Genomic DNA, 26,757 nt, shown 5'->3' with positions numbered 1-26,757 from the left:
TGTACAGTAAAAATCGATGACTTAAACTGGAATGGTACAACAAGTCTCCAATTGCAAAATATCTAGAAGGGACCCTAAGCCCAAGACATAAACAGGAAGCTTATGGAAGAAATTACTCACAAACAAAATTCAATGATGTGTCTATCACTGCATCATGCATTTTCCAATAGCACTTCAACCTCATTTTGCCTATTGCCACAAGGATCAAATACAGTAGCTCTTCACATCCCACTTTATAAACCAGGAAGCCAAGTTCTGCAGAGTTTAAGTAACTCTGACAGAGTGCACCACAATAAAATGACCAAGTTTTCTTTAGACCAAGGTAAGGTGCCTCTGCTTTCGTAACAGGTTGTATCCTCCTGGACTGGGAGATTCTTAATATCCTTCTTAGGAAATTTAAGTCATCTTTTGTAAGTGCTGCAAGCAAATGGAATGCATACCACAGGAAAAAAGTTAATTCTCAATAATCCACAAATAATCATACTTTCAGCTAGTTCTAGTAGGTCACAGACATCACAGTACTTGAGGAAAATAGCCATAAATAAATAAAATAAAATAAAGCCATTTGATCAAATGTTTCCTGAAACCATTTTTCAGGGATGGGTTTTTCTCCTAGACTATTATGAGGGAAAGGATTCCTGTGAGTGAGAGATGCCATTCTAGCCATCTTATTTTCTAATACTTCAGGTCATTGACTTGCTAACTGACCATCAAAGCAAGCCAAGGATCCACAATTTGCCCCTCATAAAATTATTGAGAAATTCCTGAGTGCCATCACCTACATGCTGATCTCATGAACAATAAACAACTTTTGAATGTCTTTTCATCTCTCTAATAGAGAAAAAGATTTTTTTAGGGAATCCCTTAGAACCAAAATAACTTTTTCATTTTAATACCACTTTCTTCCTAAAATCCAGGGATACTCTAAGCATCAGAATGACACTGGTGTTAGGAATAGAATCTGTTGGGGGAATGGATCATCCTGAGCATGGGTGTTTCAATACTTATTTCTACCCACAGTTCGTCAACTCAGGGTCCAGCAGTGTAATCCACGGTAATGCTACAACATGTCAGGTATGTGGGAAAGCAGGACACAGCCAGAGAGACAAAGGGTTACATAGCACAAATAGAACGAGATGTTGATGATTCTGAAATATTGGTAGGGGCACCTCTTCCTAATGCTCAGATGAAAACTATCACTTAATTCTTTAAAAAAAATGCACCTCAATGTGTCTTTTGTGGGAGTGTGGCAAAGGGGATGCCTAATGAGCAAATAAGGAGAGAGATATGAGAGTTTTCATGGAATGGATCCCTACATGGCATCTAAAGGGAGTATCAATCATAAAACAAAACTCTCAAAGGAGAGAAGGTATTTAGTCAGTGCCTTAATTAAGTTTCTATTGCTATGATAAAACACCATGACCAAAAGCTATGTGGGGAGGAAAGGGTTTATTTCATCTTCTAACACTTAGGTCACACTCCATCACTGAGAGAACTCAGGGCAGAAACTCAAGGCAGGAACCTAAAGGCAGGAACTGAAGCAGAGACCATAGAGAAATGACGCTAACTGGCTTGTTTCTTGTGGTTTTCTCAGCCCCCTTCCTTATATAACTCAGGACTGCCTGCCCAGGGGTGGCACTGGCCATTCTGTCATGTGCTGGTCCCTCCCACATCAATCATTAATCAAGAGAATGCCCTACAGACTTGCCTAGAGAAAAATTTGATGGAGGCACTATTTCACCTGAGGTTCATCCCCTTCCCCCCCCCACCGCAATCCACCCCCACCCCCACCCCATCCCACCCCGCCTCAGATAACTCTAGCTTGTGTTCAAGTTGATAAAGGGGTGGGGCTGTTAAGAAAGAGGATGAGAAAAAAATAACATGGAAAGAGAGAGATCTTCTGTAATCCAGGGCTATGGAATATCACCAGGACACCTCCAACAAGGAACAGTCCCCTGCTCATTTAGAACCTCCCTCCCACCTCTGCCAGCCCCTTGTGATTAGTCACGGCACTGGAAGGTCACATACATGGATTCTGGTTCTGAAGACCCCAGTGTTATCTGTGTGACCCTGAACAAAATGCTTCCCCGTGCATCCCACTAATCTGAACAAACAAACATGGATAACACTAGCAAGCTAAAAAACTTTGTTTGCCTGGGCTGGAGAGATGGCTCGGAGGTTAAGAACACTGGCTGCTCTTCCAGAGGTCCTGAGTTCAATTCCCAGCAACCATATGGTGCCTCACAACCATCTGTAATGAGATCTGATGCCCTCTTCTAAATAAATAAATAAATCTTTTTAAAAAATTTAAAAAAAAAAAACTTTGTTTGCCATTTCAGCTAAAGATCTATCTCCCCTGCCCACAAAGAACAGTGGCATGAGAGGCCAGTTTGCTGAGAAGGAGCTTGGCAACTATGATTGTGAGGAATGAGGGTTTGGGTTTCTTACCTTTTTAACTTTTACCATAACCTAGGCAGGGCTGGCTTTGGCTCAGCGGTTACTTTGACAATGCATCAGGTCACTACTTTGCCACTTGTGGTTGAGTTCGAGCGCCATCAACCATAACCTAGGCAGCTACTGTTAACGCCGTCTTCCTTCCTAGTCCTTGTTCGAAGATGGTGACCCCAAAAATATCTGCAAGCAAGTGTGCATGGGGCTAAACATCTGGTGTTGCTCTTCCAGAGCAATAGCGTGCAGTTGACCTCAAAGCCCTGGCAGCCCTCTGGAGGTTTTGCAAGTTCCTGACTCAATGCCAGCTTATCCTCAGTTTCTGCCTTTGTATGAAGTCTGAATTTGCTGTGCAGCAACCATGGTAACAGATAGAAGTAAATATGGCCTATTGGCTGATTTTCAGAAAACTCACCAAGCACCTTGGCTTTTTCTCCTGAAGTATGTGGGTGTGCAGAGCCTGACTGTAATTTCCAAGCCACAGTCTGCAGACTTTTGTAAACCCAAACATTTCTGGATGCCTCCTTCCCCTCCATACTACCTCAAGGAGAAAGGCATAAGTTTCTTTTTTTTGTTTGTTTGTTTTTTAAAGATTTATTTATTATATATACAGTGTTCTGCCTGCTTGTATGCCTGCACACCAGAAGAAGGCACCAGATCTCATTATAGGTGGTTGTGAGCCACCATGTGGTTGCTGGGAATTGAACTCAAGACCTCTGGAAGAACAACCAGTGCTCTTAACCTCTGAGCCATCTCTCCAGGCCCATAAGTTTCTTTTCTATGCAAATCCAGCCTGGTTCCTTCTCTAGAAGCAGCTGGCATCCGTCCTCAGCACCACATTTTTATATTCAGATAAGTTTAGCACTTTTTATAAATCATCTTCCCAGTGGAAGGAAGAAGGAGGTGTAACAGACGCCTCTTCTTAGAATTTAGGGGTGGTTTGCTTTGGTTTGGATTTTCAAGACAGGGCTTCTCTGTGTAGCCTTGGCTATCCTGAAACTCTCTTTGTAAACCAGGCTGGCCTTGAACTCAGAGATCTGCCTGGCTCTGCCTCTTGAATGTTGAGATTAAAGATGTGTGCCACCATGCCTGGGAGGATTTAGATTTTTAATCCTTAGCAAAAGTATTTCACTGAGCAAGCCATGGCCAGGATACTAAAAGACTGAACAGAGAGGGATCTCCTTCTGGTTTCCACAGCAGAAATTTACAAAGTTTCCTTCACTAAAATTAAATTAATGAAGAGGACACTAAGGAAATAACTCAGTGGTTAGTTAAAGCCCTTTACCAAATTAATATGAGAACAGAGTTCACATATCCAGAACTCATATAAATGCCAAGTGGGCATGGTGACTCACCTGCCATTACAGCCCCAGAAGGCAGAGGATCCCCAAAGCAAGCTGGATAATAAGACCAACTAGACCAGTGAATTCCAGGTTTGACTGGAAGACTCTGCCTCAATGAATAAGGTAAGATGGAAGAGTGATTAAGGATGATACCCAGCATCAGCCTCAGGCCTCCACATGCAACCACCCACACATTCATATACATGTATACACACACACACACACACACACACACACACACACACATCCTGGGTCCCCAACCTTTGCTTTGGTTGACTGTCATTAAGTCACACCTTCTTCCTGTTACCACAGCACATCCTCCTCTCTAACATGCATGTCTCCCACACATTTATACAAAATACATACAGCTCCAGCTCCTTCTCAAAGGGACACCTTCCTTCATAGCTCATGCAGTGTCCTCCATGCCACTTTAAGCACTTTGGTGGCTGTTTAAAAGGAAGTTAGGAACCACTAAAAGGGTTTAAGTAGTGAAGTGGCAAGAATAAGCCTGACAAATCCCGAACTTGAAACGTGTTGATATCATGGTACTTACTAAATTTCACTACATAACAGTCAGAGAATATAACTTTTTCTCCTCATTATCATTATTGTAAGCCTCTCTTTTTTCCATTTTATTTTTTACATATGTGGGTGTTTTGTCTGCATGCATGTCTGTGCACCATGTGTGTACAGTGCCCTCAGAGGGCATCAGATCCCCTGGCACTGGAGTTGCAGACAGTGGTGAGATGCCCTATGGGTGCTGGGAATTGAACCTGGATCCTCTGGAAGAACAACCAATGCTCTTAACTGCTGAGCCACCTGTCCAGTCCCTATTGTAAGCTTCTGATGCTTAACATATTACAGGCATTTCATAGTGGTACCTTGATGAGCACACATATGTTTCTTGTGAAATAAAAACCTTTTATGTTACTAACTTCTAGACAAGTTTGGGGTGAAGCCTTGATAGGAACCTCTTTTAATAAGCTTGCAAAAAGTAAGATTTTACAAGTTGTTTTTAGTATGAAAGAGATAGGGAGATGACTGTGTGGATTTAATGCTCATTGAACAAGCATGAAAACCTGAGTTCAAATCCCCAGAACCAATGTAAAGCCAGATGCAGTACCACACCTGCAATTCCACTATGTCTGGGATGAGATGGAAGGCAAAGAATCCCTATGTGTACAGACAGAGACAGAGAGACAGAGAGACTAAACCATGTTTTAAATCTGTTTCTTCTATCCATGACCTCTTTTTTTCTTTTTACATCTATTGCAGGTTGTGTTAGCAATTGTAGCAAACATCTTAAGTGGCTTCGTGTCTATTATTGGTATAATTATAATGGGCATTGAGTTTCCAGCTTTTGAATCATTAGGAAATAAATACATTTGGTCAAATGTAAGTACCAATTTTAATGATAACTCAGTAATAGTGTTAGATATAACTGAAAAATATTCTAAATGGCACAATGGAATTGCTTTAATATACATATGGATAGAACAATGATTTGGAAATTGCCAAGAAAGTCTAGAAGTCACATAATAGTTGGAAAAGGCCAGAGAACTTGCTGAAGTAGATATTAAAGTTGTTATTGTGATATTGGAATAAAATTATATAGTCTTTACACAAAGAAAAACTTACCAGATAGCAGCAGAAAGAATTGAGACTGGAGGCAACCTCAACTACACATCAAGATCTCTATCTCAAAAAGCAATTTGTTTTTGAGAATTTCATATATAAGTGCACTGTATTTACATCATTTCCACCCCCACCTCTTATTCCAGTCCCTCTCTTCTCTCCTTCTTGGCTTCCTGACCTGTTTTCCTGCAGTCATTATTGTTTATAAACTTTAGAGTCCATTTAGTGTCATTCATATGTATATGTGTTTGGAGCTGACCACTTGGCATTGGATAACCTATCAATGGTGTGTCCCTGGAGAAAACTGATCTCCCCCTCCCCCTCAGTAGCCATTGATTGCCTGTCTGGAGTTGGACTTGTGAAATTTCCTCCCTCTTCCTTGGCATGTCAACTGATGTTGTCATTTTGCAGCTCTTTTTAGGCAACTGTACTGTTGAGATTTCAGGGGTACAGCTTCCCTGTCATGTCCAAAAGAAACTGTCTCACAACAGAGTTCTGGTCCTTTGACTTTTACAACATATTTATTTATGGGATGAAGTCATATCAGTAAACGTGGAAAAATGAAACTGAAGTAGTAGCAAATCAATGAAATATCTATTTCAAAGAAAAATTAAATGGCCAATAGTCTTGCTGTATAGAAAAGTAAGTCAAAGATAAATGCATAAGCATAAAATTATGAAAATCACCATTAAAAGTTATATGTTAACTATATGAACAAGAAAGAAAACTAGGAAATGAGGGAAAGAAACTTACACATTTTGAGCTGTAAATATTTCATTTTTGATGTAATATAGGCTGAGATAACAATAGCTAAGTAAGTGAAGTCACTTCCCAGAGGGCTAGGAAATTGAGATCACTGCTCCAGAGAGCCAAGAGAGTGAGGCCACTGTCTCAGTGGGCAAAGACAGTCCCCAGAAGACCAGAGGACAAGTCTACTGAGAATTATTCTCAGGCCTTTAAATCTACCAAAATGTAGCTCCATTGGGTTGTAGACTTGAGACTTGGCTAGGCCCTGTGAGCTTTCCCCCTTTTAATTTCCCACTCTGGGAGTGTGTCTTCTGTCTGCTCCACCCTTGTGCAGTCAGAAGGTTTCTCAGGTCCAGCCTGCACACCCCCACTGTGAACCTGCAGCTGCTAATAAAATAATCACTCAGAAGCTTATATTAATTATAACTGCTTAGCCATTATCTCAGGCTTATTACTGACTAGCTCTTACACTTGAATTAACCTATATTTTTTAATCTATTTTTAGCCACATGGCTTGTACTTTTTCTCAGTTCTGCCTTGTCTTCTTGCTTCCTCTGTGTTTGGCTGGCGTCTCCTGACTCAGCCTTCCTCTTTCCAGAATTCTCCTCATTTGCTTACCCCACCTATACTTCCTGCCTGGCTACTGGCCAATCAGTGTTTTATTAAACCAGTGTACAACCAGCATTATCCCACAGCATTTCTCCTTTTCTGTATAATCAAAAAGGAAGGTTTTAACTTTAACATAATAAAGTTATATAATAGAATAGAATAGAACAGTTATCAAGCAAGAATTACAGTTACAATATCTATTCTATTTGTATTTGGCAAAATTAAAGAAAATATTCAGAGCCAGATGTAAGACAAATTGCTAAACAGTCTTATTAATAAAAAACCTGGAGCCAAATATTGGGATAAAAACTGAGAGATCAGGGAAGCAGAAAGAAGCCAGCCACATCCTTACCAATAGAAATCCTCAGCCAAAAAGAGACCTACTTCCTGTATATATGCCCACGCATATATGCCTTTCTGTTCCTGTCCTCTTACTTCCTCTGTCTGCCCAGCTACATCACTTCCTGTCTGTCTGTACAGATCTCCAGACCTTCATGGTTAGTGCTGGGATTAAAGACATATGCCACCACACCTGGCTCTGTTCCCAGTGTAGCCCTGAATTCACAGAGATCTGAATGGATCTCTGACTCCTGAATGCTAGGATTAGTGTGTGTGCTACCACTGCCTGACTTCTATGTTTAATATAGTGGCTGGCTTTTTTTCTCTGATCTTTAGATAAGCTTTATTGTGATTCACAATAAAATATCACCACACCCTTGTGTCTTAGCATCAAATAACTTGTTTTCTGGTTTCATGAGTCCACAGGTGCAGAGAAAATTTACCCCCTACCAAACAACAGTATGAGTATTTCCTACAACTAATTTCAAGAAGGATTTAGGGCTTCCTTGACTTGATATTATTTAGAGAGATTTTGGACTTAGAATTGATGCTGTCATAAGTTAAAATCTGGGGAGATGCTGAGATAAGATGAATACATTTTGCACATAGAAAGGGCATGAACTTGGAGGCACTAGAGGCAAATAGTTATAAGTTGAATTGTTTTTTTAAGTATGTGCAACTGTGACATTTTTGATGAATAGAGTCATTATAGTTATAATTAGTAAGCTGAGGTCACACTGGAGGAGGGCAGACCATATTACTGATGCTCTTGTGAAAAGAAAAGCTGGTACATGAGGAAAATGGCCATGTGAATAAAAGGGCACATCAAAGTGATGCTACTGTAATTCAAGGGGCTTCCAGAATCTGAGGAGAGAAGTACCCTCTTTCAGAGTGTCTAGAAGGAGCATGGTCTCACCAATACATTGATTTGGAGCTTTTAGCCTCCAGAACTATGAGACGGTTAATTTCTGTTGTAGAAGCCATTCATGTTATAGTTCTTTATCACAACATACCTAGGGAACTAGCACAGGAGGCCAGTAGATAGCTGTCTACTTCTACAGTGTTTTATTCCAACTAAGACAAGACACAACAATAAAACAACTGAGCTAAGACATAAGAATGTACACAGAGTTGTTGATTATTACCTTTGAAATCCTTGTCAATGAGTTTGCTAACACTGATGGTTTTAGTCAGGGTTACTGTGGTTGTGATGAAATACCAAGACCAAAGAAACTTGGAGAGGAAAGGGTTTATTTGTCTTACATTTCCACATCACTGTTTATCATCAAAGGAAGTCAGGACAGGAATTCAAACAGGCCAGGAAACTGGAGGCAGGAGCTGATATAGAGCCCATGGAGGAGTGTTGCTTACTGGCTTGCTCCCCATGGCTCATTCAGCCTGCTTTCTTAGAGAACCCAGGACCACCTGCCCAGAGGTAGCCCCACCCACAATGGGCTGGGCCCTCCCACATCAATAGTAATTAAGAAAATATTGTACAGACTGTGGGAGCCCACAGAGGTTTCCTAGTGAGATCTGAGCTTGCTTTACCCAGCGGGGCTGCATGTGGGAATGATTGGACCAAGGGCATATTTGCCAGGTGTTTGGAAAGGTCTACACTTGACTGTATCTAACAAGGGGGAGGTCTTTTGCCTCACCCCTTGGCATTGTTGTTAAAAGCCCTTTTGAATAAAGTTCATGGCCGTTGGGTATTGACCTAGGTGCTCCCGAAGCTCTCCTGTGTTTCCATCTTTCCTCTCATCACTATATCTCTCTTTCTACCTAATATCTCTTATCCCTCTCTCCTCCTCATAGGAACCCTGTAAAAGATGGAAGCTGGCCTCACAACAGACTTGCCTATAGCCCAGTCTTATAGAAGTATTTTCTCAATTGAGGCTGCCTCCTCTCCAAGGACTCTAGCTTATGTCAAGTTGACATAAACTAGCCAGCACACCTATCTTCATGGATTAAATCCATCTGCCAATTTAAAATATATAATAGAACAAATGCTTCCCTATTGGAAGCCAGACAAGAATCAGTTATTGAAAAAAGAATAGGATGTTCTAAATACAATTCATTCTGGAAAAAAAAAAAAAAAGATGGAACCCAAAAGAATCTGATTGTTTCTAACATAATGACCCATTCCCCTAGGTAGTTCTCACTCTTCCCATGAACTGAGCAGGAATAGCTTCATCAAATTCATGCAGTAACATTTAGAGCAGGGTGTAATAAATAAAACAGTATACACTGAATAGAGTAGTATAAAACACAGATCCTATGATCAGCCCAACCAAATGAGACTGACAAAAAGGAGGTTACTCTGCAAACCATGTACTACTCTGCTAACCACGTACTACTCTGCTTTCTCTACTTTCCAGCCTCATCATGTGTAAAGCAGAAGTAAAAGGTAGGAAGCTGTTAACAGAATTAAAGCACTTAGCAAGAGATCCACTGCATAGATAATGAAGCAACTAACTTGAAATAGCCATAGCTGTTTGGAGCTGGGAGGGTAAATTATGTATTCTGACCCAGCAATGCTTTTCTCACAGTTCTCAGAGGCTTTATTCACATGAGGAATGTTTCTTTTCTGCCTCAGATGGCTGGCATGATGCTTCTACAGATCTCTGCTGCATGTACCATCTCAGAGATGATCCTTGCAATCATAGTGGCCCACTGGTTCAGAAGAGTGTTTGATCAACAGAAACTCTGGAGTGAAGGTGAGTAATGGAGACCAGAGAGATGGCTCAGAGGGTAAGGTGCCTGATTATATAAACATGGTCACCTGAATTCCAGTCCCAACTCGCACGTGAAAGAAAGGTGGGTGTGGTGGCAGGTGTCTGTGACCCTCCCTGGGGGACAGAGCTGGATGGTGAGCCGTAAATTGAAACATCAAGTATCAAGTTCAGTGAGAAGAGACCTGTGTAAGATGAATAACCAGGCAAATAAGGTGGAGAGCAACATGCCCACATCAACCTCTGGCCCCCACAGAAGCCTGAAGAGAAACAGAGAAAAGCCCTTAACAAAGGCTAGGAATTTTATTGGCTCGAGGTAATTAAGAAAATCTATATCCAATTATTAGCCCACTTTGCCACTTACCTATGCAGCTTTCAACCAAAACATTCTGAGATATGTAAATAAATGGCAAAGCACGCTCTTCACAAATGGAGAAAAATTAGTCAACTAATTTTTTTTTTCTAGGGAAGCCTAAACCCTAGACTTGAACATGAAATTTTTCACTCAGCTATTTCAAAATTTGACTAATCAAAAGAACAACAATAACTGGGTTTGAGGCAGATTGATCCCCAGTTTTCTAAGGAACAACCATATAGATTTTCATAGCAGCTATATAAGTTTGCCCTCTCACCAGCAATGAAGGAGTGTTCCCCTTGCTCCACATCCTCACCAGCATGAGCTGTCATGTGCTAGCCATTCTAACATTCTCACACCTTGGAGAAGTGCCCTTTTCTAAAGAGAAATGGAGGGAGAGTTGATCTGGGGGAAAGGGAAGCTGGGGAGGGGAATTGGGAGAAGTGGAGGGAGGGGAAATTGTGGTTGGGATGTATCATATGAGAGAAGAATCTATTTTCAATTTTAAAAAAAAAGAACAAAAGTAATCTTCAAAAAAAATCTAAAAATATAGCAATACCTAACTTAAAAAGACACCAAAACTCATTAAGAAATATCAGAATCTCAGAGCAGAAAATTACATCAGCAAAGTTGAAAATTTTAATGCAACCAAAAGATTTGAGCTGGAAGAAAAAACACCAACTTGAAGGCAGTCAGTTTCAATTATCACCAGTGGCAAAGGATGAAAACAAATGCAGAAAAATGAACAGAGCATCAGACACCTGGGAAACGCCATTTGGGAGTGCCAAAAGGTGATTATGAGGGGTCGCAAAAGGAGAAGACAGATGGAAAGAAAGGAGGAAGAAACATAAGAAACTTTAAAGAAATGTTAGAACATTTGTAGCTGTAAAGAGTATATTCTTAAAAGTCTCAAATCAAAAAACATAACTCTCTGCTATTGAAAAAACTAAAATAATGACTTTAAAAACTAAGCTTAATGTGAGATAGTGAAAATAATACCCTGCAGTAAAAGTGAATGCACACACTCCATACAATAAACACATGTAAGTAAGAAAAAGAGAACAGAATAACAAACCGAAAGTGTGTTTGGTTTATTGTTTAAAAATAAAAATGTTTTAAAAAGCTTTAGCTATATGGACAACAGGGAAAAGGAGATCGTGTTTAATGTTCTAAATTATGAATGAACATTGATAACAATAGCAAAGAAATAAAAACACTGAAGTGGCTATTAGGAACAATGACATGGCAACAAGCCAAATAACTGTTCTAGTCTGCCTTCTGTTGCTGTGATAAAACACTGACCAATTTGGTGAGTAAGTAATCTTTTCAAATGGTCCTGGGACAACTGGATTGAAACTAAACCACTACCTTATACAAGCTACACGAGTTCATTCAAAATGCACAAAGACCTCGGCTTAAGAGTTAACAGTCAAACTCTTAGAAGACACTATAGGTATAATTCTTTGTAACCTAGGTTAGGTCATGGTATAGTGGATACAACATCAAAAGCACAAACAAAATTTAATGCATACATTAATTGGCTAAGGAAAGAAAACCGCAGAGCAATCTGATGAACCCTCACCACCAAAATCAAAGCAATCTACCAAAGCAGAGGCTGCAGAGATGGCTCAGCAGTTACTTGTGAAGACCCAGGTTCAGTTCCTATAGCCCACATAGAGCAGCTCACAACCACCTATAAGTCTATCCAAGGGATCCAACGTCCTATTCTGGCCTCAGTGGGCAGTGTATGCACATGGTGCACATACAGATAAGCAGGCCCACACACGTACATGCAAATAAAGATAAATTGGATTTCTTTTTAATTCTTCAGTTACCAAATCAAATCCAGTAACATTGTAAAAAGTTTAAATACCATGACTAAATAGGGTTTATCATAAGAACTCAAATTTAATTAGCTTATAAAAATTAATCAATAGAACATACTACATTATTAGGTAAAGAACAGAAACAAAATCACTGAAAATGATGGATTGTGTACACTGATTGTAATGGTGATGCAGCTTACCTAATTTTTTTCAAAATGGATCATTAATCTCAAAAATACCTGCATTCTTATATCACCCTAAAATCCTACCCTGGGGGCAGAAGGAAGTTAGGAAGACTTTAGGCATGGTTGGTACAGGACTTTCTTCTGTTCTTCCACTCTGCTATCTGCATCCTTATCCTAAGCCTATTTCACTTCATGACCCCAAGATGGCTCAGGCAACATAACTCTTGGTCACATCCCTCACAGACTGGCTCTTTTTCATCTGAAGGAACAGGAAACTCCCCCCTCCTCTGATGCAGCTGCCTCCAGCCTATCTCTGAACTAAATAATAGCAAAGAGGATGGTATTGGCATAAAGGGGTTAGATAAATCATGGTGGTAGGGTGATATAACCAGACAAATCTCTCCCACCTGCCTGTTCTCAAATAATACTCAGAGGCTTATATTAATTATAAGTGTTTGGCTGATGGCTCAGGCTTATTACTAGCTAGCTGTTACATCTTAAACTAACCCATTTCTATTAATCTATGTATTGTATTGCCACATGACTGTGGCTTTACTGGTCTGCTGGCATGTTGCTCCTTGAGCAGCTGGATGGCATCTCTCAGACTCCACCCTTCTTTTCCTGTCTCTGCTTGGATCCCCACCTGGCTCTATCCTGCCTTGCCATAGGCCAAAGCAGCTTATCAACCGATGGGAGCAATACATATTCACTGCATACAGAAGGACCTCCCACATCAGGGTGATTTTGAGGGAACCCACCAGTTTCCAGGTCATTCTAGAAAGAAATGAGAAAGAGAAAACAGAAAAGAAAACACAGCATTAGACAAGAATAATTAATAGAGTGTTCCAATAGACCAGCCAAGTGCTGTATATCAAATTTAAATAATGCAGAATACAGAAAGGAAGATAAGTTTGACAGACAGAAGGTTTATATACATTGTGTATACTAGTTTTATAATCAGTTTGCTCAGACAATCAGGACTATAGATTGCTCAGCCTTTATTTATAGTTCTCATTCCACTCAAGAGTTATTGAACATAGCATTGAATATTTAACCTTAATTCCAGTAGATTAAGGGATAGTTTCTTAAATATTCACGTTTTAGGAGGATTTTTGTGTGTCCTTACTCAGCATAATATTCTTTAATGCATTTAAAGGACACAGAAAAAGAAAACAAATTTTTTGCTAGGGAAAACAATAATAATACCATCTCCCTTATGATGTGTTCTAGTCTCAATTTCTGTTGCTTTGATAAAACTCCCTGCCCCAAAGAAACTTAGAGAGATAAGGGTTTACTTGGTTTATAATTGCAGGATGCAGTCCACTACTGTGGAGAAGTCAAGGCAAGAACCTAAAACACCACATCCATAGTCAAAGGCAGAGAGAGAATAAAAGTGTGGAGCATTTTATACTGGCTGATCTCAACCAGACCAAGGCCTGACCCATGACATGATGCTACCACATATTAATTGTGGTATTCCCACTACAGTTAATCATCAATACAATCCCCACAAATATGCCCACAAACCAATCTTATCTAGATAACTCCTTAGCTGCAAGTCTCTTCCCAGGTGAGACTAGGTTGTGTCAAGTTAACAATTAAGACTAGCCAGTGTAGGATGCCCTCTGCATGGCATCCAAGACCTCTGAAGCTGATAGAGCCACCATAATATAACAGAAAGTTAAAGACCTTCTCAAAGGAGTACTGCTTTGGGGTTGCTGCAACTCACGGAAACCTGTGAGGTGAATATGATGCATATATATGTACTCCAGCCCTCAGGAGGCTAAGGCAGAAGGAGCAGACATTCCGGGGCAACTTGGACTACATAGTGATATTCTACCCAAAAGCAAACTACTCAAGTAAGTAATTAAATAGTACCTCACATGCCATAAGTTCATGGGCCTGGCATGCCTTTGACACCTCCCTCAGGACACACTAAATGCTGTCTTTCCAGAGTTTCAGCTCTCCATGCTTCAGGTTTTCATGTTTGAGTAGGTGTTGTGTAGTCTAGTTTTAACTCAATAACTCAGGACAACCTTTTATTTTCAAGATGATATTAATACTGATTTGCTGTCACTTAACTTTCCCTAGGTTCCACATCTTCAAAATCCATATTGGAATCCCCATCTCAACATGAAATGGAAAAATTCTCTGGAAGTTCTGAGCCAACATTAATGGAATAAGGAATAACATATTATAATAAGTGAGAACACTGCGATTTGGCTTTACAAGACACCTCACAGAAAATGCACTCCAATGATGTCCTTGCCAGTTCTCACTTTTTCCTAGTTCCTTAATAAAGGATGCAATTTGATCACAAGTTGGCTCTTTCCCCCACTGTCTTAGTCAATGTTCTACTGCTGTGAAGAGACACCATGACCATAGCAACTCTTACAAAGGAAAGCATTTAACTCAGGCTGACTTATAATTTTAGAGGTTTAGTCCATTATCAGCATGGTGGGAAACATGGCAGGATGCAGGCAGACATGGTGCTGGAGAAGGAGCTGAGAATTCTACATCTAGATCCCCAGGCAGCAGGAAGAGAGATCCACTGGGCCTGGCTTGGGCTTTTGAAACCCAAAAGCCCACCCCCAGTGACACACTTCCTCCAACAAGACTATACTTTCTGATCTGTTCAAATAGTGCCACTCCCTAAGCATTCAATATATGAACCTATGGAGGCCATTCTTATTTAGAATAGCTCACCCACTGTAGATTACCAACCTCTTCTACCCCTAAGATTTGGAGCATGATGAGCCAACTTTTTGGAGCCCAGTACCTATGGTGGGACATCTTACGAAGCCTTGGTGCAGGGAGGAGGGGCTTGGACCTGCCTTAACTGAATGTACCAGGCTCTGCTGACTCCCCATGGGACACCTTGCCTTGGAGGAGGTGGGAATGGGAGATGGGTTGGGGGGGAAGGCTGGGGGGCTGGAGGAGAGGGGAATCTGTGGTTGATACATAAAATGAATAGAAAATTTAATAAAATAAATAATAATTTTAAAAAAAAGATTTGGAGCATAAAGGGAAGTAGAGGTGATTGCTCATTTTTATCTCAGTTGATGGAAAACATTATGAAGGAAGAGATCTTTTCATTGTAGAAAAGAAAATTCTAGTTTTTGAAGAGGCATAATGTTGCTGTAGCAGAAAGTAAGACTAGTTTGTCTATAACACTGCTGGCTTGTCAATAAAGCAGAGTGGTCCCTAGCCCGTAGAGTAGAAGGGAGAGTTACATGATGTCATTAAAACAGCTTAGAACAGCTCATAGCTAACTCATAGCACTCCATCAACAGGCTGACATTATCATTCATTAGCTCTCGTTATTGTAACTATGGTGATTTAGGAAGTCAGAAGGAATGTTTCCTACTTCCCAATGCTACTGACCAGAGCCCATCTCTGAAAGCTAAAAGTGTGATTACTTTTAGTAATTTTTTAATCCCAAAAGAGTCCCTGAAAGCTTCCTATAAGAGATTGTGATGGGTTTGTGTCTTTCAATGTAAAAAAAAAAAAAAAAAAAAAAATGATGTCGAAGTTTTAGCACCTGGAATCTCAGAAGATGACCTTACTTAGAAATAAAGTCTGGGGCTAGCAAGATGGCTCGGCAGATCAAGGTGCCTGGTGCCAAGTCTGACAACCTGAGTTTGATCCTTGGGACCCACATAGTAGACTGAAAGAACTCCTACAAGTTGTCCTCTGACCTCCACATATGTACAGTAATATGCACATGAATGTACAAACAAAATAATTTTGTTTTGTTTTTCAGACAAAGTCTCACTGTGTAGTCTTAGCTGGACTAGAACTTAGCATGTAGAGCAGACTGGCCTTATATTCACAGAGACCCACTTGTTTCTGCCTTCCCAGTACTGGGACTAAAGGCATGTGCCACCATGTCCAAAAAATAAATAACTTTAATAAAAATAAAGCCTTAGTCAGACAGTGATCACACATGCCTTTAATCCCAGCACTCAGGAAGCAGAGACAGGCAGATCTCTGAGTTCAAGGCCAACCTGGTCTACAAATGGAATTCCAGGATAGCCAAGGTTGTTACACAGAGAAAACCTGTCTTAGAAAACCACAAAGAAGAAAGAAAGAAAGGGAATGAAGTGAAAATGTCATAAGGGTGAGATCTAATCCAGTGCAGAAGGTTCTCTTTCAAAAGCAGGGATCTGGACACAGAGTCAGGCAAGCAGAGAAGGGGAAGACCCACAGGGAGAGGAATGTGGAAAGGGAAAGATTGGAATGATGCCTCTACTAGTCAAGAAATGCCGAGATCAGCAGGAAACCATCAGAAGTCAGGAAGAGAGACGTAGAAATTCATTGCTCTCCTGGATACATGTGGCCTTCAGAATACACCTCTAACAGTGTCCCAAGGGAGCCTGAAGCTGATAACATCGTGATCTACAACAGTGAGATGGTATGTTTCCACTGTTCTTAGTCACTCAGTCTGTGACACTTCATCCAAGAGCTCCCAGAAGCAAAGATGGGCACCTGTTCACTCCAAGCTGCATCCTGTTTGCTCCAGAGGGGCGGGTGTTTACAAAGAGAGATCACCTTCTCACCTGGCCATCCCACCACAGGAAAGTGGCATTTGAACTTCTCTTCTCTCCAAAGTTGGGTGAGATGAGAAGCTGTGAAGTTTGTGGGTGCTACAGGCGAATGTCACCTCCCAGTGTTAGACTTTGAGACAGATGTGAGATTTGCTGGCCAGCTCTAGAAAAATCATGACAAGATCCATGGATTTCAAGGCATTGTTGCCCAGTCGTTCAGGAAGACCCATAAACCACCCTGAAATTCAGAGTTTACAAGAAGCAAAAGGACTCCCTCCTGTCTTCAGGCCCACTGTAGAGCACTGGTGGGAGATGAGCCCAGAAGCCGTGGGTTTCCTGAGAATCTCTGCAGCATGTGGAACAAAGCATGTCAAAGCATTTCATCAAAATGCTGCAGTGGTGGGTCGGTAGCAAGATGCAACAAGTGGCCAAAAACGCCATCAGTGCCACTAACAATTGCTTAGAGTTAGGAGGCTCTTTGTTAGGGCCCCTAGGACCTCCCAGAATCCCACCTAGATTAAAGAGGACAGTCTACAGAAAGAAGACCATATTCTGACCTCTGTGTGTGCATGGGTGTAGCAGGCTTTCTCTGGGCCACCAACCAGCTCCCAAATAAAGACGCGGAGACATTATTATTAGTTATGGATGCTCTGCCTTAGTTTATGCTTGTCCCATTAGCTCTTATAACTTAATTTAACCTGTTTCTCTTCATCTGTGTTTTCCCTTGGGGCTCTCCTTCTGTATGTCCTACTTTCACTGCTTCCTCCATATCTGGCTGGCCCCAGGCATCTCCCTCTCTTTCTCCTTTGTTCTCTCTTCTCTCTCAAGCCTAGATTCCTCCTCCTACTTATTCTCTCTACCCACCAACCCTCTACTTGTAGCTATTGGCCATTCAGCTTTTTATTAGACCAATCAGGTGACTTAGGCAGGCACAGCAACACATCTTTACATCGTTAAACAAAAACAAATGCAGCACAAACAAATGCAACACGCGTTTACATAGTTAAAGTAATATTCCACAACACATAGGTGCATGCACTCTGTACACATATACACACATGTGCACATGGGTGTAGAGGCCAGAGGACAGCTCAGGTGTCATTCCTAAAATGTTATCCTTCTTGCTTTTTTGTACAAGGTCTCTTCCTGGCCTGGACCTCCCCAAATGTGCTGAGGTCACTGGTTGGTGAGCCCAGGGACCTTCCTGTCTCTCCTTTCCCACAGCTGAGATTACAAGCACATGCCAACACCTGCTTTTTCTTAGCATGGGTTCTGAGACTTGAACTCAGACCCTCAAGCTTGCAAAGTACCTTGCCAACTGAGCAATCTCTCCAACCCCACAGGAATCCATTTAATTTCATTTAACCTTTTTAAAAATTAACAAAGGTTGTTTTTTAAATATGCATACTGGGTCCGACAGTTTGAACGAGATGAAGACAGAACCAGAGCTGTGCCCTGGCCAGCGGGACTTCAACGGGAGCACAACCATCTGAAGGATGGAATGAAAGGAACAGGAAACATAAAGGAAGACAGCAAGACAGGTTTCTGATCAAGCTGCAAAATTTTATTTTTTTCACGAGGGCTTATATTGTTCTTGAAGGGTGGGGAAGGCAGGAAATTAGTATTCTAGCTAGGTCGGGCTTGTACAGCTGCAGAATGTCTGTGCAGGATGTTGGGCAGGGTGAGAAGGCCAGTGGTCAGGGTCCCTTGCTCGGTTGCTAAGCTACCTAACCATGAGATGTTCTACCTAGATTTTTCCTGAAGCTACCTAACCACAAGATGTCCTAATCACATATTCTCTGAAGAACTGACAGTTCTTATGAAACGCTGGTTTTCTGAGCTAGCCATCATTGCAAGGCCAAGTCCCTTGCGGATAACTGAGGGGACAGCATGGTCTGGCCCCTGGCATCTCCCCCAGTTTTTTTTTTTTTTTTTTTTTTTTTGTGTGTGTGTGTGTGTGTGTGTGTGTGTGTGTGTGTGTGTTTTATTTTACAATACAATTCAGTTCTATATATCAGCCACGGATTCCCTTGTTCTCCCCCCTCCCGTCCCCTTCCTCTTCCCCTTCCCCCCATCCCCCATCTCCCCCCCCCTCCCCCGCCCCGTTCTTTAAAACTCTATAGGCAGTGGCCAAGTCCTGGAGCCAGTTCGGGAAGTCTCAAATGTTATTATCTCTTAAGAGGAGGGCAGAGACCCAGTCTCTCGGTAGGCTTCGCAAGAGCCTTCCCAGTTCCCCTCACGGGCATCCCCAGGAGGGAGGGGCTCCCCTGAAACCAGCATGTTTATCGAGAGAACGGGGTGGGGGTGGGGGATGTTATGAAGGATCATACCAACCGTTATGCTCTGGGTGTGCCCTTCAGGGGTCTCGGGTATGAAGATTGAAAATCTTACCCCATGCAATCTCTCTTGCACCCTTATTTTTATCATGCCCGTGAGTCCCATACACAGGTGTGTCTTCCCCCAAGCGGAGGGGTCTGTGATGGGAGGGGCTCATCTAAGCCTTGGTCATGTAGGTCAAGGTGATGGTAATGGATGTGAATTTGCTTGGACTATAATGTAGCCATCTGCATCCTGATAAAGTTGGTTAGGTGGGAGAGTGCCCAGCTGCCGAAGGCGACCACCAGGAGGAACCCGACAAAAGGGCCCAGGATGGAGGGGAGAAGGGTGGTGAGCCATGGGGAGGCTGAAAACCAGTTTTGGAACCAGAAGAGCTCCTGTTCCCTTTCTTTTGTGCGTCTTTCTAACCCTTCCTGACCTTTGCCACACTATCTCTAGCTACCCCGGTGTGGTCAGTATCGAAGCAACATCCTCCTTAAGGGCTGCACAGAGGCCTCCCTGTTAAAGGAAGAGGAGGTCTAGGCCCCTGCGATTTTGAAGAACTACCTCAGATAGGGAAGTTAAGGAAGATTCAAGGGCAGAGTTTCTCTGTTCAAGCTGAGCTATATCTTCATCAATGGAGCTGCGGAGTTGGGAATAATGTTAGAGAGGACAAGGGAGGCGATGCCTGTACCTGCTCTGGCAGCGCCCACCCCGAGCAAGACCGCCAGGGTGACACCGGTTATGGCCTCTCTTTTGGCTCGGGTGGAGGGAGGGGTGGCAGGTAAAAAATGTTCCTCCCATTGGCCTGCAAATTTGTCCGGGGAACAATAAGTCAGGCGGGGAATGACTTGCACTAGAATACAAAAGAGAGGAGACTGAAGGGAGTTGTGTTTTAGGGAAATGCAGGGGGTGAGGCCATCAATACAGGCCCACCATGCATCATTATTAGGGAGGAGATATCCCGAGGTAAGGGAGGTATTTAATTGATCTATGCTATTGCAAAGGGGTGAGTAGGTTGAGGGAACAGAGGCGCCGTGGGTAATCACGCAACGCCCATTACCGGTGACTTTTGAGAGGGTGAGTTTGGAAGTGGGTTGTTGGTGCCATCTTCAGTTGCCTGGATCGTTAGTTGTTGTATATTTTCTATCAACTGCAATGCCTTCATAAAAAGGGGGCGGGGCTGGATGATAGCAAAGCCCACACAAATCGACCAAGCTGGGCTGGGAAGCATTAAAAACCACATAGGTTTTTTGAATAAGGGTAATAATCATGTCCTTGGTGGCCAGAGGGGATGGGGTAAATGCTGGGAAACTCATCGCTGTAAAGGAGTCTGGTGTAAAAGAAGGGGTATCAGGGTGTCTAGCATGCTTATTGAGGATAGGGTTTGGGCCTAGGGCTAAAGGGTGGCCATAATTGGCAGGCTGCTTTATGAGCTTAATGGTAAGCATAACACCTGTATTTCGCCCCTCCTGATAAAGCCTCAGCCCCCAGGTGAATCCAGTCTCCTATCCCGCACGCAGCCCGTTTTCCCGGGGTCTGTAAACTGTATCTTTAATGGGTGGCACCAATCGCCACATTTTGGTGCACCAGCATGGGTGTTGAGGTGTCCTAGGGAGTAATTGTGAGTCATGGTAATAAAGTCCCAACTAGAGGACGGACTCCAGTAGGTATTGCCTGTAGTTTCGCACCCCCAAGATCTGCAAAAATAGTCTGTTACTCCGCATTTATAAAGGAGGGAATGGTCCCAGTGGCTGCCTGGGCAGACATAAAACCTTTGGCTGGCAATCTTTTTACGTTGTGTGGAATTGGCACAGCCAGGAGGGCGAGGGCGCCGGTCATAATAGGAGTCATATAGGTTGGGGGCTTTGACCGTGAGTGACTGGTCATCCATGTGGCAGTCAGGGGAAGTAAGAGTGGCCAACATACAAAGATCAGGATGTAAGTCTGGCCACCAGGGTTGGCCAGTTATTTTTGAGGCACTCCATATGCTATCCCTACGGCTAGTTAGGACCTGCCATGTACTATTAAGGTGTTGGTGGGGTTTGAGAGCTAGAGCGGTGGCCAGGAGGGCTGGGTCCAGGAGGGAGAGGATCAGGAACCCGAGGGTCAGGATCATCACCATCCTCACGGTGGGGCAGAAGAGCAGCATCTGAAACAGAAGAAAATGTGTCCTCAGGAGAGTGGTTATCTCTCCTGGGCAAGTTAGATGCATTTACAGCTCTGACCAGGCGTTCTGGCAGCCATCTAGGGGCAGAATGTGCCTGATCAAGAATGCAGGCCGAGTCTCACCCCCATATGAGGACCAGGTTGGGTCCCTTCCAGTGTCCAGTGAGGGGGGTCACGCCACATCGCCAATGGACCGGCCGAGTCTGGTGACGGGTGCCAGTGCCTATCTGCGGTAGAGTGGCCTATAGCATCCAGAGTAAGGAAGTTAAGGACAAACAGGGCATGGCCCAATTCATCTCAAGGGGAGGTAAAATGAAGATTGGAAGACTTGAGGTGGGCCAGCCAAGTCTTGAGGGTTTGGTGGGCTAGCTCTATCGTACCCTGTCCCTGAGGGTTGTAAGGAATCCCCTTTGATGTGTAATTTGCAGGCTATCACAGAATCGCCTGAAACCTGCACTGGTGTAAGCGGGGCCATTGTCAGTCTTCAACTTAGCAGGTTTTCCTAAGGTGGAAAAGGCTAGAATAAGATGGGAGAGAACATCCTTTGTAGCCTCTCCGGTGTGGGGAGAGGCAAAAATAAAGCCACTAAAGGTATCTATAGAGACATGAATAAATTTTTGTTTGCCAAAAATCTGGACAATGAGTGACATCCATCTGCCAGATCTGGTTAGGAAGGAGGCCTGGAGGGTTGACCCCCAGGTGCGGGACTGGGTGGGAAATGACACAGGAGGGGCATTGCTTGACAATTTCTCGGGCCTGTTGTCTGGAAATTTTGAAGAGAAGGCGAAGCGTCTGTGAGTTAAGATGGTGAATCTTATGAGCATTTTGGGCCTGTTGGACGGAGCCAAGTAGAACAGGGAAGGCCGGCCTGATGGCAGCATCAGCCTGTGCATTGCCGTCAGTTAATGGCCCAGGAAGGTCACTATGTGCTCTGATACGACCTATAAAAAAGGGATATTGGCGATTCAAGACAAGCCGCTGGATCTGAGAGAAGAGTGGGGTGGCATTGGAGGTGGGTCTTATGGCTGGGGAGGTTTCTAACAGGGGAACAGAAAAAGCAATGTAAGTGCTATCTGTATAAATGTTAATTGGTTGATCGGGATAGGTCTGAAAAACCTTTAAAATAGCTGAGAGTTCAACCAGTTGTGCAGAACGGAAGGGTGTTAGGATGGAGGTATGGTGGCCTCAGGCCACAAAGGCTATGACACCATTGGCAGAGCAGTCTGTAAAGACAGTGAATGCAGGAGGAATAGGGCTAGTTTTTGTAGCTTTTGGAAAGATGAAAGAATGTAATCAGGCAAAATGAAGTATGGGATCATCTGGGAGGTGATTATCCAGAGTTCCCATAAATCCTGCTAGGGCAATTCCCCAGTTGTCCAAGGTTTGAAATAGAAACTGGGTTTGATCCTTGGTATAGGGGGTAAGGATACTATCAGGATCTCTGCCAAAATATTGGCGAGAAGTCTGTTGCCCTTTCATAATGAGTGAGGCCACCTGTTCTGGGTAGACAGAGATGACTTTTGGGAGGGCAGCAGGCATGTGGACCCAAAGGAATATCCTGCCCTTGACTTTTGGCTCTGTGGAATGTTGCCAGAGGACTCCTGTGGGGGTATGTGGTGTGGCTAAAACTATTTAAAAAAATAGGACCATAGAGTAGGAGATCTGGGAATTAGACTATTGATTAATAGCGGTGGCAATCTGAGTCAAGGCCTTATTAGCTGTGGGGGAAAGTGTGTGGGGAGATGTGGGGTCAGGGTCACCCCAAAGGATTTTGTAAAAGGGAAGAAGGGAGTCTGTGGGAAGTTTAAGGTAAGGTTTGAGCCATTGAACATGACCGAGCAGTTGTTGGAAATCATTTAAGGTATGGAGGTGGTCAGTGCATAACTGAACATGGGGAACAAGTGCATAACTGAACATGGGGAACAAGGACCCGATTCAAATGGAGTAGATTCTAGCCCCAGGTAGCTGAAGAGGTCTTGGGTTTGGACTTTATCTGGGACGATCTGGAGTCCCAACCTGTCGAGGGCCCCACTGAGTTCTAGGAAGCAGCATTCAAGGGAAATGGGGTCAGGTGCAGCAAGGAGAAGATCATCCATATAATGTAAGATATATATCTGCAGCCAGTCCATGTGTATCATTATTGGGAGTGGGCTGAATCGGTTGGGTTCACCCCTGTGCCGCCTTCCCTAGGCCTGTGCCAGGGACATAATCCATAGGCAGCATCTGTTGTGTAACCGTGGGATTTGGGCTCCATAAGATCACCTGCATTTGTGAGAGTGTATCTCATCCCCAAAGATTAACGGGCAGGCCTGGGACCACGAACAGCGTGACAGTTCCCTGGTTGCCCTCTTCGTCCTTCCAAGAGAGCATTTTTGTACTTACCAGGGGATTGTTGGATTAGCCTATTCCCTTTATGTCTGTAAGGGACGGAACCAGCGGCCAGGTAGATGGCCAATCTGAGAAACGACCGTGGCATCCCCCCCCCCCCCCGTATCCAGAATTCCCGGGAACTTTTTTCCTTCTGTGGTAAGTATGAGGGTAGGGCGGTCCTGAGTGACAGGCTGGACCCAGTAGGCGTCCAAGGATCCCAAATTAGCTGATTCTCGAGGGGTATCTGTGACTGAGGAATTATCACAGGTATCTAGAGGCAGTTGTGCCAGGCGTGTGCCTTGAGGGATTACAACCGTGCCATTTATGGCAGTAGCCAACACTTTAATTTCTCCGGTAAAGTCGTTATCTATTATGCCTGGGTCTACCTGGACTCCTTTAAGGGCTGTAGAGGCGCAGCCGAGAACAAGCGCACAAACATCTGGGGGCAAGGGGCCTGTGACCCCGGTTGAGATGGCATGAGGCCCCATGAGAGAATCTAATACTGTGTCGGAGGCGGCACAGAGGTCCAGTCCAGCACTGCCTGGGGTCGCTCTTTGGAGGGAGGAGAAGGGAACTTGGGCAAGGGGAATTGGGGCAGGTGGAAGGCAGGGGGGTGAGCTGACCTCAAGGCCCCAAGGTTTGCTAGAACAGGCATGGGGCCAGGGGCTGGCCCCTCAGCATCCGGCATCCGTGGTGGGAGGGGTTGACCAAGAGAATTAGTTTTTGATCTGCACTCCCTGGCCCAGCGATGGCCCTTGTTGCATCGGGGTGGAAAGCGGGGAGGCTGCACAGTGGCTATATCTTGGGCAGGTTGGACTGGAGGTGCAGGCCGTTATTTTTAAGAGGGCATTCCCTAGCAAAGTGTCCCAGGCCGGGCGGTGGTGGTGGCGCACGCCTTTAATCTCAGCACTCGGGAGGCAGAAGCAGGCGGATCTCTGTGAGTTCGAGGTCAGCCTGGGCTACCAAGTGAGTTCCAGGAAAGGCGCAAAGCTACACAGAGAAACTCTGTCTCGAAAAACCAAAAAAAAAAAAAAAAAAAAAAAAAGTGTCCCAGTTGTTTACATGAATAACAGGTTCAGGCTCCAGACTGTTGTGAGGCTCTCAGGGTGGCGCCCATTGCTAGCCCCATGGTGTGGGCAGCACCTACGCCTGAGCAAATCTGACAAATCTGCCCTGTTCCTGTGAGGGTGGAGAACGTCCTGGCAGGCAGGGTTTGCATTTTCAAAAGCCAGATGTTTTACGAAGGTACTTTAGTTTTCGCCCGGTCCAAGCAATCTCTCAGCAGCAGCATTTAAGCGAGAGACAAAAATCGCTAAAAAGCTCATCAGGCCCCTGGCAGGCTTTTGCCAAGGAAGTGGTGGCTGACCCCTTTTGCGGGAGGTGCTTCCAGGCTCGGACTCCTGGATTTTGAATCTGGGCCAGGAGGGGGGGGGGGGATCCTGCCTGTACCTCGTTTTTTGTCATGGGGGGGGGCTGCCAAGGAGCTTTTTAAGCATCCAGATTTTTGAGGAGGACTGTTCAGTGTTTTTTAGAGCAACTTCTCAACAATTTTCTGCAAATTCTGTTTTCCAAAGGACAAAGTCACCCCCTGAAAGCACCACACGGGTGAGAAAGTACCAATCGTTAGGTGTCAGCCAGTATTCACTTGGATTTTTTTACTAGCGCCAAAGTGAAAGGAGCCATGGGGCCATATTGAGCAAAAGTGGACTTTAATTTTTCTATAAGCCAAAAATTTAGTTTTTGATAAGTCTGTCCTGGCTGGGGGTCCTCTGATGGTGGGTCCCCTCCTCCTCCTCCTCGCCCTGCTCTAGGACATTGAGGTCCTCAGAGGAGCAGACGTGGGCAGTTGCCTCAGATGAGTCTCTGGAGACCTGTCTCCAGTTAACGGGGAAGGCCGGGACGGATTGTGATTTTGGTTTAGGCTTAACAGGTTTTTGAGGACCGGGAGTAGTGGGGATTTTATTATGAGTGGGAGCAACTGCCTCGAGGGCAAGCTCCTTAAGTTCTTTGTCTAGATTTTTTAATTCTTTTAAAAGCTCAAGATGTTCTTGGCAGGTTTGAAGGGCACGGCATAGCCAACCAAGATAAGGAATAGGAGGGGGTGTAAACTCGAGGATGGGTCCGCAAAAGCAGGAAGGCGGGGAGACATAAGGAGGCGGCATTATATTAGGAGGGGCCGTTGGAGTTTTTTGGGGTGGTTGAAATGGGCCCAGAGATTTCTGGTTTAAAGGGGGGTTTTGAGAGGGGGGCCAATCGGATTGTGATAGCGGGCTGCCTCCTCCTCCAGGGAAGTCTCCTCAGCAGGGTCCAGAAGAAGGTCGGAATTAAGGTTTTTGAGGGAGGGATAAAGTTGGAGAGGGTCAGACTGAAGGCAGACGGGAGGCCTCTCTCAGGACATTTCACCTGTGTCAATGACTTCCTGTCTGTCAGGAGAACGTTTACGGACCTTGAGTATATCATTAATAAGGTTCCAATAGGCCAGGCGGTGGTGGCACACGCCTTTAATCCCAGCACTCGGGAGGCAGAGGCAGGCGGATCTCTGTGAGTTCAAGGCCAGCCTGGTCTACCAAGTGAGTTCCAGGAAAGGAGCAAAGCTACACAGAGAAACCCTGTCTCAAAAAACAAAAAACAAAAAAAAACAAAAAAAAAAAAAGTTCCTATAGGAGAAGGTGGTGATAGGGACCTTTACCGGATTAAAAACTTTATAATAGTCATTTAGACAGTTCCCAACGTGTAACCATCTCTTTTCATCTATAGTTCCCTCCTGGGGGAACCAAGGACATGTGTCTGTTATGTAATCAAAGAAGGCTTTTAAGTCTTTTCTCTTAACCCTAGTTCCCCATGTCTTGAGAGCCTTTTTTAGGCCAGAAATGAGTAAATCTTGTGATGAAGTTGCCCCTGGCTCGTCACTTCTTACCTGCGTTGTCAGCGCTCTCCTCTGGGTCTCCTCTCTGAGGCAGGCGTTTTCAGGGGGATCCAACAACTTCACCAAGCGCTTGGTCTTTCCTCTGGGAGAATTCCAGGTCCTTCTTGTGGGGGTCAAGCGCCCATGTGGGGGTTGAGCCCCACGTTGGACGCCAGTTGCCCCTGGCCAACAGGGCTTCAACAGGAACACGACCACCTGAAGGATGGAATGAAA

At 43.9% G+C, this 26,757-nt stretch overlaps 1 protein-coding gene across 11 annotated transcripts in view; it reads left to right on the top strand.

Moving 5' to 3' along the window:
- Window positions 1-14,536, top strand: part of LOC121820808 (membrane-spanning 4-domains subfamily A member 12-like) — a 44,029-nt gene extending 29,493 nt beyond the window's left edge. For 9 of the 11 annotated variants that reach the window (XM_042261041.2, XM_042261050.2, XM_042261081.2 and 6 more), the window contains 4 exons: window positions 1,021-1,074; window positions 5,067-5,186; window positions 9,715-9,835; window positions 14,308-14,536. In XM_042261041.2, coding sequence (XP_042116975.1) covers window positions 1,021-1,074; window positions 5,067-5,186; window positions 9,715-9,835; window positions 14,308-14,399 — 387 coding nt within the window. In that variant the 3' untranslated portion in view covers window positions 14,400-14,536. The remainder of the gene's footprint in view (window positions 1-1,020; window positions 1,075-5,066; window positions 5,187-9,714; window positions 9,836-14,307) is intronic. The other 2 variants (XM_076560069.1, XM_042261070.2) reach the window with 1 other exon arrangement.
- Window positions 14,537-26,757: the final 12,221 nt, after the last annotated feature.

This window comes from Peromyscus maniculatus, chromosome 1, assembly GCF_049852395.1.
Source record: "Peromyscus maniculatus bairdii isolate BWxNUB_F1_BW_parent chromosome 1, HU_Pman_BW_mat_3.1, whole genome shotgun sequence".
Taxonomy (NCBI): domain Eukaryota; kingdom Metazoa; phylum Chordata; class Mammalia; order Rodentia; family Cricetidae; genus Peromyscus; species Peromyscus maniculatus.
This window is presented reverse-complemented; position numbering and strand designations above follow the sequence as displayed.